The 18,415-nt window shown below is 39.2% G+C and overlaps 1 protein-coding gene across 1 annotated transcript; it reads right to left on the bottom strand.

Moving 5' to 3' along the window:
• Positions 1-5,466: 5,466 nt before the first annotated feature.
• Positions 5,467-5,679, bottom strand: LOC118592233 (zinc finger protein 431-like). The gene has a single exon (XM_036201039.1). The coding sequence runs from the start codon at positions 5,677-5,679 to the stop codon at positions 5,467-5,469; it is 213 nt and encodes a 70-aa protein (XP_036056932.1).
• Positions 5,680-18,415: the final 12,736 nt, after the last annotated feature.

Here is an 18,415-nt window from a genome sequence, read left to right as displayed (position 1 = left end):
AATGTCAAGAAGATGCAATTTGGATTCTGCTAATGAAATACAGGTCCAGATTTTTCTACAGCAGTATTTTTGTGTCCAGTCACTTGCTGTATAGATTTTAAGAGGGCTTGCTACTTCCAAATAACAGCAACACTAGCACCATCATCCTCCCTCTTAAGATAATACAGCCTCTCACTTAAAGACTTATTTTCTGGGGCTGGGGATATAGCTCAGTGGTATAGCCCTTGATTGTCATGTGCAGGATATTGGACTTGGCACCTACACACATACACACACACACACACACACACACACACACACACACACACTTTCCTAAGGGATGATGCAGAGTCATATAAAGTAGTATTCTCAATGATATTCATTACTCTTCTAATTTAGTTCCTAATTTATATATTTATGGCATAAGAGCTAAGGTATAAATTCACCCCAAGGAATGTATTTTACAAAAGTAGCAAGGAAAATAGAGAGGGCAAACATAGCTTCATAAAGAAGATAAAGAAAAAAGCATGGACCCTTGGCATAGCCATATCTGAATGGAATGGCAGAAGTCATGAAGCCAGGACAGCTGCTTGACAAAGATCCATCAAAGCTGAGCCACATGATGGCTGCCATGCTGCCTTTGTTTTTCATCTCCACCTGTTGCATACTTGGGGCACTTTTAATATTTATACAATTTGGAGATATTGGATTGATGGAAAAATTCTTATGAATCATTCATGCCTTCTCCCAGGAATGCTGCTTCTAAGCTTACTCAGAAAAGTCCTGAACATACTATTCCTCCCGACTTGGAGGGAGATATCCTTTTCTATTTGAAGGTCTTCCTTATATCTTGAAGGCTGTGACACATAAAGAAGCCAGAAGTCTTGGTCTGGAGAGATGGCTCAGAGGTTAAGAGCACTGACTGCTCTTCCAGAGGTCCTGAGTTCAATTTCCAGCACCCACATGATGGCTCACAACCATCTGCAATGAGATCTAGCACCCTCTTCTTAAATAAATCTAAAAAAAAAAAGAAGAAGAAACCAGAGGTCTCTTCATGAAGCTATGAGACATTTTTTCCATTAATGAGGCATTTAATTATTCTGATATTCTCTTCTATTAAGCATTTTAACATTAACATTGTTAAGTTGTGTTGACAAAACAGCACACATTGGGAGTACATCATTTAACTTAGGTCTTATACTCAGTAGGCAGACACATGAGAATCATGAATACAATTGTATCTTTCACTAATTTCTACTATCCAAGCAAGGCTGGATAACAAATAACATTTCGAGGGAATTTGTGAAAAAATATGAAAAATAAAACCAATAATAAAAACCTACCCCCTTTCACAGACACAAAGACTTGAAAATATGATCACATAGTGCCTAATATTTATATAAAAATGTACCACGGTTGGGGATTTAGCTCAGTGGTAGAGCGCTTGCCTAGCAAGCTCAAGGCCCTAGGTTCCATCCTCAGCTTTAAAAAAAAAAAAAGAAAAAAGCTTATTTTGGGCCGGAGAGATGGCTCAGAGGTTAAGAGCACTGACTGCTCTTCCAGAGGTCCTGAGATCAATTCCCAGCAACCACATGGTGGCTCACAACCATCTGTAATGGATCTGGCACCCTCTTCTGTATACATATAAATAAATAAATTTTTTAAAAAGGGGTTGGGGATTTAGCTCAGTGGTAGAGCGCTTGACTGGCAAGCACAAGGCCCTGGGTTCGATCCTCAACTTAAAAAAAGAAAAAGAAAAATGTACCACTTAGTTGATAGCCACCCAATTCTATACATTGCAGCAGAAAAATACCTATCACTAAGTAAAAGCACAATAGATGAACAAAACCCACAGAAGGACTGAAAAAAAAAAAACACAAAATAAACTTCACTAAATGGATTTGCCACACATATAGCACACTTTAATGACTGACTCAAATGTTTCAAAATAGAAACCACAATGCAGTGATCTCTTCCATCAGTCTTGAGTGAATATGGAAAGTAATTTACTTCCTTCTAGGCTATAATGAAAAATAAATGAAACCTGATTTTTTTTTCTTAAATCTGAAGACAACTCTCATGTCTAAAGTCTTTACCAAGTCATTTACATGAATAGGCTTGTCTCTTGTATGAGTTTGTCCCTGTTTCCTGACTTCAAAATGATATAAGTTGGGGCTTATTTTGGGCCGGAGAGATGGCTCAGAGGTTAAGAACACTGGTTGTTCTTCCAGAGGTCGTAAGTTCAATTCCCAGCAACCACATGGTAGCTCACAGCCATCTGTAATGATATCTGGCGCCCTCTTCTGACCCGAAGGTATACATGCAGGCAGAATACTGTATACATAATAAAATAAATCTTAAAAAAAGAAAAAAGAAAGAAAGAAACTCTGTCTCAGAAAACAATGATAGAAATAGGCTTTAAAATATTGATGGCACTAGAGACATGGCTAGGCAGTTTAAAAAATGTTCACATTTTGACAACTTCCTGTATTTCCTGCTGCAAAATCCAAGGACCTAACTTATTAAGAACCAGATTCACAATCACACACCAAAACAAACACACAGTGACATTATATAATTACAATTAAAACAACTCTTTAAACAATTTTTCATGGAAGTTTTTTCTCTTGTAAGCATTAAATTCTGTAACAGGTGTTAAGGCATCTAAAGGCTTACATGGTTTTTCTTAATCATGAATTGGTTCATGAAACAGAAAACTAGCATGTAGGCTTGTGGTCAGAGAAATCAATCCTTCTAAGTTGGTGGTATCATTTGGGAATATTTAGGAAATGATGCCCTGCTGAAGGAAATATGTCATTGGCTCTGAGAATTTACAATCACACACCATTTCCAGTTCCCACTCTCCACTTGATGCTGCAGGTTAAGGGTGTGAATTCTTAGCTTCCTGCTTTAGCTGCCTTGTCCTGCCTCTTTCATTGTGATGCTGTATCAGTCTGGACCCAAGAGCCAAATTAAACTCTTTTTTTGTTTTTGTTTTGTTTTGTTTTGTTTTGTTTTGTTTTGTTTTGTTTTTCAAGACAAGGATTCTCTGTGTAGCTTTGTGCCTTTCCTGGATCTCACTGTATAGACCAGGCTGACCTCAAACTCAGAGATCCACCTGCCTCTGTCTCCTGAGTGCTGGGATTAAAGGCATGCACCACCACCACCACCACCACCACCCAGCCAAATTAAACTCTTTTATAAATTGACCTAGACATTATATCACAACAGAAAAGGAACTAATACAAATACATAAAGTTTTACACCTGAATTAGTTATTTCATGCAATTGAAGAATAGTATAAAATCTAAAAGGATTACGTTATTGTTTAAATTCACAGTGCAATATTACAGCTCTGTAGGGAAATGGCTTAGAAGTCAGGCTATAGCTACAGCTGTAAAGGGAAGGCATCCTGGATATCTGTAGCTGTGAGGAGAAAGGAATCTTGACCATCAGTAAGTAAAGCTGTACTTGAAGCTGTGTTCCAGTGAGGGATGATACCCCACAGGATGTAGCAATCCTTCTTCTCTCTGAGAGAGAGTCGTTGTGGCTGGATTCCTCTTCACTCCCCTAATGAAGTTTCCCAGGAGAAAATGAAGTCCATTGCTTCTCTGCTGCAGTCCACTAGGGAGTTTCTGATCCATTCCAACAAAACAAGGTCTTCACTAAAATTCATACAAGACATTTATTTGGGAGGGAGAAATCCAGGAGAGAGTCTGCCTCTGACAAGATGGAAAAGGGCAGCAGCACACTGAACAGGCATAGGGCTTATATGCTGCTTCTTAGGGGTAGAGTTTTTCTAAGGAGAAGAGTTTCAGGGTGGGCATTGGTCAGATTTCAATCCCTGAGTTTGAACAAGCTCAGAGATCAGCTGGATTTCATGTTCCGGGATTGGTTGGATTTGGGCTTAGTCAGTCAAAGGTAGAGTGTGCTTTGGCTCTGGATTCAGGGACAAAGTGTATTGCTTTCACTGGCCCCTATTAACATTGTGGGTCTTGTTTGAGAGTCAGTGTGTTTCCCTAACTGGTTCTGGATTCAGAGACAAAGTGTGTTCTTTTGACTCTGGTTTCAGGGTCAGGGTGTGTTTTTCTCTCTGATTTCATGGCCAAAGGGTGCATCTTTCACTAGCTGTGTTTTCAGTGTCAGAGTGTTTTTGTTTTTTGGTTTTTTTGTTTTGTTTTTTTTTTTTCTTCGAGACAGGGTTTCTCTGTGTAGGTTTGCACCTTTCCTGGAACTCACTTGGTAGCCCAGGCTGGCCTTGAACTCACAGAGATCCGCCTGGCTTTGCCTCTCAAGTGCTAGGATTAAAGGCGTGTGCCGTGCCGCCACCACCCAGCCAGAATGTGTTTTTGTAGCTGGCACTTTCACTCTATACATAAACCTTCATAAATTAATTTTTTCCATGAGTTTGCTAATGCAAACAATACAAAAACGGACATCATAATGCTTGAACAGTTTGTAGACACTGTCAAATATTTTTCTATAGAATACATACTTTTGTGTCAATATAAGTGTTTAGCAAAAGGTCTTACCAAGTACTTTATAATAAGAAGCCCTCGCCGGGCGGAGGTGGTGCACACCTTTAATCACAGCACTCGGGAGGCAGAGGCAGGTGGATCTCTGTGAGTTCAAGGCCAGCCTGGTCTACAAAGTGAGTTCCAGGAAAAGCGCAAAACTACACAGAGAAACCTTGTCTCGGGAAAAAAAAAAAAAAAAAAAAAAAAGAAGCCCTCTTCTTAGATAGTCAAAGATTATTATAGTATAAAGAGGCTTTAATATATTGATAGCACAAAAAAAGGTTTACCCCTGAATAAAGTGCAAAACTTACCACACTGACAATATTTATAAGGTTTCTCTAACAGTGTGATTTTTTTTTTCTCATGATTTTGAAGATTACATCCATGGAGTTTCTTTCCAGTCTGTGTTCTTTTATGCATTTGAAGATGACTGTGATACACAAAGGGTTTATTACACTAATTACATTCATAGGGTTTCTCTCTAGTATGTATTCTTTTATGCTTTTGCAGGCTACTTTGACATGCAAAGGCTTTACCACATTGATTACATTCATAGGGTTTCTCTCCAGAATATGTTCTTTTATGCCTTTGAAGATGATTGTGTCATGCACAGATTTTACCACAATGATTGCATTCATAGAGTTTCTCTCCAGTACATATTCTTTTATGCACTTGAAGTTTATTGTGACATGCAAAGACTTTACCACAATGATTACATTCATAGGGTTTCTCTCCAGTATGTTTTCTTTTATGTATTTGAAGTGTGTTGTGATGGGCAAAGGCTTTACCACATTGAGTATATAGAGAGTGTTTCTTTCCGGTTTGACTTCTTTCATGCCTGAAATTGAGGCATATGGTTTTGTAAGAATTTAGTAATTATCAATGCAGTTTAAGCTGTACTCATTCAAACTTTTCCTTTTGTTTAAAACTTCCAGGACACATTACAATTTCTTGGCAGGTACATTTTTTATCAGCTTGCATATGAAAACTGCCTTTCATGTCTTTTAGAACTTTGACAATGTTCTTCAATATTATGGTCTTCCCAACTGTATCCTATAGTAGTGAGGTTTCTGTAGGTCTCCAGCACCACATCTTTGTAGATATTTTTCTGGGAAGGATCCAGCAAAGTCCACTCTTCCCAAGTGAAGTTGACATGCACATCATCATAGGTTACTGCATTCATATTGTGGTTTTCCAGCTTGGCCACATTCTCCATTCAACTACCTGAAGCAATACTCTCAGCACAGCAAACAAAACTACTGGTGACAGATTCTCTTCAAAGCCAATCCTCAAGACATTCTTGAAACACCTGTCCCTGAACTTACTCACAAACAAAATAATCAAAACAAAGTAAACTTTAAAAGGTCAACAAGATTTGGTGGGCTAGACGAGTTGGCCCCAGTTCAGATTACAAGCCTCTTTCCACTGTGCACTCAGACAATTAAATGGCATGTAACTCTGCCCTACACAGAGACATACTGATGAGCAAAATATGGAGTGGAAAGATGATAAAAGTATGAGGTGTCAGGACTTCCCTCCCTTATCTCATGCAGAGCCATTATAATGTCATATGACCAAGGAACAACAGAATGCCAGGATTAGACATATAGACCAATTCTGTAAAGATATAAATGTGAACACTTTATTATGCCAAAATTTGAATAATAACTGCAGCAGCTTTAGCCTGAGGATTTTTCCTGGGCACTCTGACCACTAAGAGTTAATAACACACTGCTTGGGACATGGAAAAATGCCTGGGGTAGCTTAAAGATTTTGTTTTGGTTGAATATCCTTGAAGCAACCAAAGCTACTAGCCTGGGAACAGGCTGTCATATGCCTCAGATTCTCAAAAATTGGGTTATGGGGTTAATGAGTAAGAATGGTAACTGTTGGTGGGCGGTGGTGGTGCATGCCTTTAATCCCAGCACTGAGGCCAACCTGGGCTACAGAGTGAGTTCCAGGAAAGGTACAAAGCTACACAGAGAAACCCTGTCCCAAAAAACCAAACAAACAAACAAAAAGAATGGTAACTGTTTATTAATAATGTCAAAACTTGAGGAAAAAATTATTGGAAATGATAACTCTATTCTATCATAGTTTATTGTTGACGACTAAAAGATGAGCAAAGGGCAGGAGATCCCAGCTGGATCAAGAACAGAAAGGGAGAACGAGGAATAACAGACCATAATAAATGAAGACCACACGAGAACAGGAATAGGCAGAGTGCTGGAGAGGTCCCCAAAAGTCCACAATGATATATCCTCTATAGACTGCTGGCAATGGTCGAGAGAAAGCCTGAACTGACCTAGTCTGGTGATCAGATGGCTAAACACCCTAACAGTCGTGCTGGAATAACTGATGGAAGTGGATGCAGAGATCCTCAGCCAGGCCCCAGGTGGAGCTCCAGGTGTCCAACTGTTGAGAAAGAGGAGGGTCTGCAAGAACGTGAATTGATGAATCCAAGATTGGAAAAAGCACAGGGACAAATAGCCAAACGAATGGAAGCACATGAATTATGAACCAAAGGCTGTGGAGCCCTCAGCTGGATCAGGCCCTCTGGATAAGTGAGACAATTGAATAGCTTGATCTGCTTGGGAGGCACCCAGTCTGTGGGACCAGGATCTGTCCTTAGTGCATGAGCTGGCTGTTTGAAACCTTGGGCTTACACAGGGACACTTTGCTCAGTCTGGAAGGAGGTGACAGGACCTGCCTGTACTGAATCCACCAGGTTTAAATGAATCCCCAGGGGTGCCTTGATCCTAGAGGACATGGGAATGGAGGGGAGGGGCTGGAGGGAAGGTGGGGGTGGGGGCAGGATGGGGGAGGACAGGGGAACCCATGCTGTTGTATAAAATTTAAAACACATAATAATAAAGAAAAAAAAAAGATGAGCAAAGGAAATGAAACACATGTCCAAAAACAAAAATAATATGATCTATATTTTGGAACATCATGAATGTATCCCTGCTTAGTAAATTCTGTAGAAAGAAAGAAACACTCTGGCTGCTAGTCAGTCAGGATGCAAGATTCTCCCATGCCTTGGCTCACTTCCTTCCTCTGCCAACTCCTTACATCCTCTACAGGACCCATCCATCACCAGTGATAGCTTCCAGCAAGAAGTCTCAGTCCAGTCAAGGCTACATAGTGAGTTTAAAGCTAGCCAGTTTTATCAAAACAAAACAGAAGAAATGAACAAGTAAAGACTGAAACTCATAGCAACCTATATATGATGTGGTGGTTTGAATAAGAATAATTCCCATAGGCTCATATATTTGAATGCTTAGTCATCAGGTGGTGCTAATTGAGAAGGATTAGGAGGTGTGGCCTTGTTGAAGGAAGTGTAACACTGACAATGTTAGACAGGAAATCACTAGACATTGTTTAAGCGGAAGGTTTCAAAAGCACAAGCCACTCTAAGTGTTATGCTCTCTTTTCCTGCTACCTGAGGATCTGGATGTAGAACTCTTAGCTACTTCTCCAATACCATATCTGTCTGAATGCCACCATGCTCTCTGCTATAATAATGGACTAAACCTCTGAAACTATAAGTAAGCCCCCATTAAATGATTTCTTTTGTAAGAGTTGCCATGGTCATGGTGTATCTTTACAGAAATATAACAGTGACCAGGTCAGAAGTTTGTACCAGGGAGTGGTTCCTGTGACAGGCCTGACCATACTGCTTGTTCACAAAATATGGATTTGGGTTCTTTGGATTAGGAAGTAGTTGAATGATTAAGTGGGGCTGAATGAGCTGTACTAGTAGGAGCAGGAAGACAGTGGTGCCGAGAGAAACAGATTATGTTGTCCCAGCTCCATAGGATTCAGAGGACAATGTTAGTAAGTGGCCAAAAATTGTTCTCATGTATTTTTCAGAAAAATGTGGATGCTTTTTGTCCTTGTCAAAAAAAAAATCTGAGGCTAAATTGAAGAGTTTTAGGTTAATGGTGTTTGCAGAGACGATTTCAAGACAGCTTAGTATTGACTCTTTTGTGTGATCATTAGTGGTCATTCCTGCACAGATCTAAAATGAAAAGGAGTAAGCTGAGCAAAGAAAAATACAAAATGGATAGTTTAAGGAGAAAAGGAAGTATAGTGGGGCTAAATCCATTCCTCAAAGAGATAAAAATATTTTTTTTAAAGCCTGATAATAAATGGAATAAAGAGAGTGGTGTCCTTAGCCAAGACCCCATCCAGCTAAGCTTTCTTTTTTTAAAAAATTTTTTAAAGATTTGTTTGTTTGTTTGTTTGTTTGTTTGTTTATTTATTTATTTATTTATTTATTTATTTATGCAGTATTCTGTTTGCATGTATTGGCAGGCCAGAAGAGGGAGCCAGATTTCATAACAGATGGTTGTGAGCCACCATGTGGGTGCTGGGAATTGAACTCAGGACCTCTAGAACAGCTTGTGTTCTTAAGCTCTGAGCCATCTCTCCAGCTCCCCAGCTAAGCTTTCAACTTGTGAAAAGTAAATAAATAAATAAATAAATAAATAAATAAATAAATAAATAAATAAAAGCTTAACCATCAAAGAAAACTATCAACAGCAGAAAACTGATGGAAATGTAATTGAAGGAAGGGGCCAAGTTATAGCCCCAGCAAGCAGCAGAACTTGGTAGCTTTGGACATGTGGTCCTGGCTTTAGAGTTAAGGATACAATAAAGATGTGGTAGACTCTCTACGTGTGGCTAAAGAAAGCTGCTAACACCAGGCATGTGTCAGGGGTGTCCCTGCACAGGTGAGAGTGAAGTCTTGATTGCCATGGAAATCCCAAGATGTTTGAGATGCCAGAGTTGTAGGATATCTGCCAAGGAGAGCTACAGACCATGTGTGGAACCACACCAAGTGAGAGAAGTATGTTGCAGGCAACAAAGCTGAAAGGAGTCAGAGATCTGAAGAACCCTTTGACATCAGACATGGAGATTCAGAACTTGGAGTTTGTCCTTCTGGTTTTAGGTCTTGTTTTGGTCCAATATTTCCTCACTATGCTCCTTCCCACTGCATTTTAGCCTATCAGTGTATATTCTGTGCCATTGCATGTGGGAAACATGTGATCTGCATTTGCATTTTGATTTTACAGAAGTTTACAGTTAAGAGATTTCCTTGAGTCTTACAAGAGACTTTGAACCTTGGACTTTCCTTGTTATGGAAAATTTTGAAGTTGGACTGAGTGCATTTTTGTATTATGTTATAGCCACAAGTGCTATGGGGGCCAGGGAATGTAATGTGGTGGTCTGAATAAGAATACGGGAACACTGTGTCCCTTTTAGAGTTCTTTGGTTATGTTGATAGAAGACTCAGGAGGGAACTTAGCAATTTGTTAGAGTCAGAAAAATAGAAATAGATCAGGTAAGCTCAGAAGATGCTGAGAGGAAGGAGAAAAAGAAACATACACACTCCACACTAAACCACATCACACACATACACATTCACACATATACTACAAACACACACATATATCACACACACATACACACACATAATTTTTTCTTTTGAGACATGTTATATTATTTTAAGGTGTGTTATTTTTGTTTATGTTGCATTTGTCTAACTATGTGAAGCTGTGTTACTGTGTCTGTCTAAAAGTAGCTAGATAAGGGGCCAGCCACAATATTAAGACACACAGAAATAAGAAAAGGGAAAAGCCCAGAGGCAAGAAGTAGATGAGATAATTTAAGTTAAGGAAAGCTGGCAAGAAAAAAGTCAACAAATGATAAAAGGGCTGAGAAAGAAGTCAGAGAAACATCACCCTTTACAATAGTCACAAATAATATAAAATACCTTGAGATAACACTAACTAAACAAGTGAAGGACCTTTTTATAAGAACTTTAAATCTCTAAAGAAAGAAATTGAAGATGATATCAGAAAATGGAGGGATATCCCATGCTCATGGAGAGGTAAGATTAACATAGTAAAAATGGCAATCTTACCAACAGCAATCTACAGATTCAATGCAATCCCCATCAAAATCCCAACGTAATTCTTCGCAGACTTGGAAAGAAAAACACTCAACTTCATATGGAAAATGAAAAGACCCAGGATAGCTAAAAGAATCCTGTATGGTAAAGCAACCTCTGGAGGCATCACCATCCCTGATCTCAAACTCTACTATAGAGCTACAGTAATAAAAACAGCCTGGTACTGGTATAAAAACCGACATATGGACCAATGAAATCAAATTGAAGACCCTGACATTAATCCACAAACATATGAACACCTGATTTTTGACAAAGAAGCCAAAGCTATAAAATGGAAAAAAGAAAGTATCTTCAACAAATGGTGCTGGCATAACTGGATGTCAATATGTAAAAGATTACGAATAGATCCATATCTGTCACCATGCACAAAACTCAAGTCCAAGTGGATCAAAGACCTCAACATAAATCCTGTTACACTAAACTTAATAAAAGAGAAAGAAGGAAGTACTCTTGAATGCATTGGCACCAGAGATCACTTCCTAAATATAACACCAACAGCACAAACACTGAGCACAACAATTAATAAATGGAACCTCTTGAAACTGAGAAGCTTTTGCAGGGTAAAGATACAGTCAATAAGACAAAAAGACAGCCTACAGAATGGGAAAAGATCTTCACCAACCAACCCAACATCTGACAGAGGATTGATCTTAACAGTATATAAAGAATTCAAGAAATTAGACATCAAAATACTGAACAACCCGATTTTAAAAATGGGCTAAAGAGCTAAACAGAGAATTCACAAAACAAGAATCACAAATGGCTGAAAGGCATTTAAAGAAATGCTCAACATTTTTAATCATCAGAGAAATGAAAATCAAAATGACTCTGACATACCACCTTACACCTGTCAGAATGGCTATGATCAAAAACACTAATGACAGTCAATGTTGGAGAGATTACAGAGCAAAGGGAACACTACTCCACTGTTGGTGGGAATGCAAACTTGTACAACCCCTGTGGAAGTCAGTATGGCAGTTTCTCAGAAAATTGGGAATCGAACTACCTCAACACCCAGCCATACCACTCTTGGGCATGGAATGCTCAACCATACCACAAAGACACATGCTCAACTATGTTCATAGCAGTATTATTTGTAATAGTCAGAACCTGGAAACAACCTAGATGCCCTTCAACTGAAGAATGGATTAAGAAGATGTGGTACATATACACAATGGAGTACTACTCAGCAGAGAAAAACAATGACAGCATGAAATTTGCAGGCAAATGAATGGAACTAGAAAAAAATCATCTTGAATGAGGTAACCCAAACCCAGAAGGACAAACATGGTATGAACTCACTCATAAGTGGATTCTAGATAGAAAGCAAAGAACAATCAGACTGTAACCCACAGAACCATAAGACTATATATATGGCATGGAGGACCCTAAGATGACTGTTGTTTATAATAAGATTTGATTTTACTCAATTACTGAGCAACCCTCAATGAAACATTACACTATTAAGGTAAGAATTTATACTGTGTCAAGCCGATAATAGAAAAATGAATTAATTAATTAACCTAAAAAATAAAAAAGAAAAGAAAAATTTGAACTATTAAAAAAAAAACAAACAAATATATTTTGCTAAAGCAAAAAGGGGAAACTAGGGGCTCATCATTCCTCTCCACATTCTATTCTTTCCCTTGTATTATATATTTAAAATTTTTTTATTTCTTCAATTTTTTAAAATTTTTTATACAGATATTTGTGTTTCAATTTTACATATCAGCCATGGGTTCCCCTGTCCTCCCAATCCTGCCCCTGCCCCAGCACTTCCTCAAGCCTCCCCCCCCCATTCCCATCTCCTCCAGGGCAAAGACTAGCTCAACCTGGTAGATTCAGTACAGGCAAGTCCAGTCCCCTCCCTCCAGGTTGAGCAAAGTGTCCCCACATAAGCCCCAGGTTCCAAACAGCCAGCTCCCACTAAGGACAGGTCCCAGTCCCACTGCCTGGGTGTCCCCAAACAGTTCAAGCTATTCAATTGTCTCACTTATCCAGAGGGCCTGATCCAGTTGGGAGCTCCACAGCTTTTGGTTCATAATTCATGTGTTTCCATTAGTTTGGCTATTTGTCCCTGTGCTTTTTTCAATCTTGGTCTCAACAATTCTTGCTCATACAATCGCTCTTCTTTCTCGCCAATTGGACTCCTGGAGCTCCATCTGGGGCCTGGCCGAGGATCTCTGCATCCACTCCATCAGTTACAGGATGAGAGTTCTAGCACTACAGTTATGGTGTTTGGCCATAATTTTGTCTCTCCTTTGTGTATCAGACTGTGCTGGACAGTTTTATGTGAACTTGACACAAGACAAAGTCATCTAAGAGGGAGGAGCCTCAGTTGAGAAAATGCCTCCATAAGGTCAGGCTGTAGGAAAGACTATAGGGCATGCTCTTAATTAGTGGTTGATGGAAGAGGGCCCAGCCATTGTGGGTAGTACCATCTTTGGGCTGGTGGTCTTAGGTTCTACAAGAAAGAAGGCTGAGCAAGTCATGTGAAGCAAGCCAGTAAGTAGCACCCCATCCATGGCCTCTGCATCTGCTCCTGCCTCCAGGTTCCTGCTCTGTGTGAGTTCCTGTCCTGACTTCCTTCAATGATATGGATCTATTTGCAGCCTTCTACACATTGACATCCAGTTATGCCAGCACCATTTTTTGAAGATGCTTTCTTTTTTCCATTATACAGTTTGGGCTTCTTTGTCAAAAATTATATGTTCATAGGTGTGTGGGTTAATGTCAGGGCCTTCAATTCGATTCCATTGGTCCACATGTCGGTTTTTATGCCACTACCAAGCTGTTTTTATTATAGTAGCTCTATAGTAGAGCTTGAGGTCATGGATTGTGATTCCTCCAGAGGTTGTTTTATTGCACAGGATTCTTTTGGCTATCCTGGGTTTTTTGTTTTTCCATATGAAGTTGAGTATTATTCTTTCCAGGTCTCTGAAGAATTGTGTTGGTATTTTGATGGGGATTGTACTGAATCTGTAGATTACTTTTGGTAAGATTGCCATTTTTACTATGTTAATCCTGCCTATCCATGAGTATGGGAGATCTTTCCATTTTATGACATCTTCTTCAATTTTGTTCTTCAGGGACTTAAAGTTCTGTCATATAGGTCCTTCACTTGCTTAGTTAGAGTAACCCTACCCTATTTTATATCATTTGTGGGTATTGTAAAGGGTGATGTATCTCTGATTTCCTTCTCAGCCTGTTTGTCTATTGTATATAGGAGGGCTACTGATTTTTTTGAGTTGATCTTGTATCCTGCTATGTTGCTGAAGGAGTTTATAAGCTGTATCAGTTCCTTGGTTGAATTTTGGGGGTCACTCATGTATACTGTCATGTCATCTGCAAATAGGGAGAGCTTGACTTCTTCCTTTCCAATTTGTATCCCCTTAATCTCCTTATGTTGTCTTATAGCTCTGGCTAGAACTTCAAGTACTATATTGAATAAGTATGTGCAGAGGGGACAGCCTTCCCTTGTTCCTGATGTGAAACTTCATCGTGGTGGATCTTTCCTGTGATGAGTATATAATGTCCTTCAAGATCTCTTCCGATTGATTTTAGTTTGATGTCTATTTTTGCTGGATATTAGGATAGCTATACCTGCTTGCTTCTTATGACCATTTGATTGGAAAGTCTTTTCCAAGCCTTATATTCTGAAGTAGTGTCTATCTTTGAATTTGAGGTGTGTTTCTTGTATGCAGCAGAAAGATGGGTCCTGCTTTTCTATCCATTCTGTTAGTCTGTGTCTTTTTATAGGTGAGTTAAGCCCATAGATATTAATGGATATTAATGACCAGTGATTGTTCATTCCTGTTATTATTTTCTTTCTTTCTTTCTTTCTTTCTTTCTTTCTTTCTTTCTTTCTTTCTTTCTTTCTTCCTTCCTTCCTTCCTTCCTTCCTTTCTTTCTTTTTTTTTGTGGTAGTGTGTGTGTACTTCTTTGGGGTTTACTGCTGTGGTATTATCTATTGCCTGTGTTTTCAGGGGTGTATCTGACTTCCTTAGGTTGGAATTTTGCTTCCAGTGCTTTCTGTAGGGCTGGGCTTGTGGATAAGTATTGTTTAAATCTGGCTTTGTCTTGGAATGTCTTGTTCACTCCATCTATGATGATTGAAAGTTTTGCTAGGTATATTAGTCTAGGCTGGCATCCATGGTCTCTTAGTGTCTGCATTATATCTGTCCAGGTCCTTCTGGCTTCCAAAGTCTCCATTGAGAAATCAGGTGTTATTTTGATGGGTTTGCCTTTATAAGTCACTTGGCCTTTTTCCTTTGCTGCTCTTAATATTCTTTCTTTATTCTGTACATTTAGAAAGAAGAAGAAGAAGAAGAAGAAGAAGAAGAAGAAGAAGAAGAAGAAGAAGAAGGAGGAGGAGGAGGAGGAGGAGGAGGAGGAGGAAGAGGAGGAGAAGAAGAAGAAGAAGAAGAAGAAGAAGAAGAAGAAGAAGAAGAAGAAGAAGAAGAAAGAAGAAGAAGAAAAAGAAAAAGAAGAAGAAGGGGTCAAGATTATGATGGGGCAACCCACAGAGACAGCTGACTGGTGCTAGTTGGAGCTCACTGACTCTGGACTCACAGCTCAGGAATCTGTATGGGACCGAACTAGGCCCGATGAATGTGGGTGATAATTGTGTGGCTTGATCTGTTTGTGGGATCCGTGGCAGCAGGACCAGGACTTAACCCAGGTGCATGAAATGGCTTTTTGGAGGCCATTCCCTGAGGTGGGATACCTTGCTCAGCCTTGATACAATGGGGAGGGGCTAGGCTCTCCTTCAACTTGGTATGCCAGACTTTTTGACTGCCATGGGAGGCCTTACCCACTCTGAGGAGTGGATGGGGGCAGAATGGGAGGGAGGTGAGGAGGTGGGAGAAGGGGAGGGAGGGGGAACTGGGGTTGGTATGTAAAATGAAAGAAAATTTTAATAAATAAATATATTTTAAAAAAAGAAACAAGCCAAGCTAAGGCCAGGCATTCATAAGTAAGAAAAAGCCTCTGTGTATGTATGTGGGTGATGAGTGGAGGACCCCCCAAAAGAGCAAAAGAATAAAAAAAACTACTGTCAACATTTTGTTGTTCCAATGTGGGACTGTATTTTTATGTAGGGCTTAAGAAAGCTGAGGAAAGGGCTGGAGAGTTGGCTCAGAGGTTAAGAGTACTGACTGCTCTTCCAGAGGTCCTGAGTTCAATTCCCAGCACCCACATGGTGGCTCACAACCATCTGTAATGAGATCTGGCACCCTCTTCTGTGTACATAATAAATAAATAAATCTTAAAAAAAAAAGAAAGCTGAGGAAAAAACAAAAAGAAGATATAGCTCCTTTAAGAGTTTCTGCCTACTGACAAGCCTGTGTGTTAAGTAGGAGCAAAAAACTAATTAAAAACATCTGCTACAGTGCAAGCATCAGCATTCTAGAGCTTTAGGAAGGTTGAATGCAGGTCCTGGTCAGAAAAAACTCTGACTAGCCTTGAGTTTTACACTTGATTTTCAAGTGTGCAGCCAGCTGAGGGAGGCATGCAGAGGGTACAGATGTAGGTTAGCAGTTTAAGAGTTTGCTTATATGGTCAAAAAATGCTGAAGACATGCAATAAAAGAGGTCCCGATGGAAAAGCCTCCAAACAGGTTACAGTGTGTTTAACAATGTACATAGGCTTAAGAAAAAAAAGAGTATATCCATAGAAAGAAATGAATAGTTTAAAAATAATAATAAAGTCTTCAAAGAGAGACTAAAAATAATATAAAAGAAAAAAGCCATGTAAGATGAGAAATCCACAGGGAATCTGGATCCTGTGTTGATTTTGAATTTTTTGATTTTTTGAAAAGCAAACAACAGCTTCAAAGAGACCTGGAATTGAAAGAGGAACTGTTGAAATAAATCAGCCTATATACTTTAGGAATTCCTTAACTTTTTAAAAGTCAAAAAATATATTTGTTAAATGGAAATAAAAAATGTCTTGGAGTTTTGTTCCCACAGGAGATGAGAGGCTGTGGATTCCTGCAGGGTTAATATGGATCAGGTTTGATCAGATGTGACCTCTTGAAATGTGACAGGTATATCTATCAGCAAAGGTTACTGCTGGTCTTTCCAGGACTTGGCCATTATGTCAAATTTTCTAAGGGACCCTAAAGATGCTTCATGCAGATAACAGGAAGCAGTCTGGAGAATACTATACCCACATTCCCAAGAGATGAGGTGGGTTGCTATGGATATCACTCTGTATAAATAAAATGCTGTTTGGCCAGTGGGCAGGCAGGAAGTATATAGGCGGGACAAGAGAGAAGAGAATTCTGGGAAGTAGAAGGCTGGGTGGGGAGACACTGCCAGCCGCTGCCATGACAAGCAACATGTAAAGACACCACTAAGCCACAAGCCACGTGGCAAAATATAGATTAATAGAAATGAGTTAATTTATGATAGAAGAAGTAGATAACAAGAAGCCTGCCACAGCCATACAGTTTGTAAGCAATATAAGTTTCTGTGTATTTACTTGGTTGGTTTTGAGCGTCTATGGGCCTGGTGGGTGAGAGAGATTTGTTCTGACTGTGGGCCAGGCAGGAAAACTCTAACTACAAATGGCGACCAACGTGTTGGAAAGAGTTTCCACCTAAAACCTGACAAAAAAAGATTCTAAAACAGAGCTAAAAACAGCTTCCTAGTTGTCTCTCTCAAGTTACCGGTTTGCGCTACTATGGCGGGTTCCTGGTGTGTGCATCTTATCTGCAGTGTGGCAGGAATGAGGAGTCTACAAGTGGCACTTTACTCTGCTGCATGATGGATTTAGCCTTTGCTAGTTAAAAAAAAAGTTTCTGGGCTATGTACTGCTTTGATAGAACTGCTTCTGATAGTTGATGGTACACATGGCTCTAGACCCAGAGCCACCACCATGTTGGGAAGCTGAGGTGGGTGGAGCCAGCAGCCACAGTGGCATTTCAGTCTTACAAAGATGGATATTACACAGAGAATCTGGTTTATGTTGTCTTTGGGATTTTTAACTACAGAAAAAGATTTGATTGTAAAAGCTGTTGAGTTAAACAAATATGTAAATTTTAAAGGTATCTTGAATTCAAAATTTGGATATAAGGATATGTTGCTTTAGAAAAGAGTCTCTGCTTTTGTTTCCACAGAAAGCCAGAGGCTGTGGATTTGTTCCAGATTAAGATACATCACGTTTGATCAGCCAAGACCCCCTGAAAGGTCTCCGATGACACCATGGCCCAGATGATCCAACATCCAGAATGGTTTCAAGGCAACTGGCTCAGAGGTTCACCCTCACGGACTACTCCATAATCCTAAAATTTTCTTTGTGTCCCCATAAGATACAGCACCCCCATCCAGCAGGAAGTAGTAAGAGAAACTATGCCCACATTCCCAAAATTATCAAGCTGGCTTTGGAAATGGAATTGGCTCACTCCTTCTCTAAACCCATACATATTGGTAAAAGAAAAGGTTAAGAGATTCTTGTGTCCCAAATCAGAAGAGCCGTCTGGCGTGAGAGAGAGAAAAACCAATATTTTTATTTAAAACAGGTTGATTATAAATGCGATCTCTTTCTAAAGAAGAAAAGGTGATATGATATAGATATAATAGAATGAAAGGGTAGATTAAGGAACTTACTTCTAAAGAGCAACAACTTGTTTAAAATGTTTTACATTGGTATAAATTTTAGTCTATTGATACAAACTTAAAGTTAATTTTGTTATACTGTGTATATATTTCTACTCTTGTTTAAGGTATTATGTTTGTACAGCTCATTTAAAATTGTAATGGATAATTAAAAAATAGATTAATAATTTAGTCATCTATGATAATCATACTCATAGCCATGTTAGTTAAGTCTTCTAGGTATACACAGATATATTTCAGATAGATAGGTAATCTTCAAATACTTCAAAGACCTACAGAATATGGCATTTAAAATATTTTTAAAAATTTAGACTTTCTGGACA

Source organism: Onychomys torridus, chromosome 10 (assembly GCF_903995425.1).
Source record: "Onychomys torridus chromosome 10, mOncTor1.1, whole genome shotgun sequence".
Taxonomy (NCBI): domain Eukaryota; kingdom Metazoa; phylum Chordata; class Mammalia; order Rodentia; family Cricetidae; genus Onychomys; species Onychomys torridus.
This window is presented reverse-complemented; position numbering and strand designations above follow the sequence as displayed.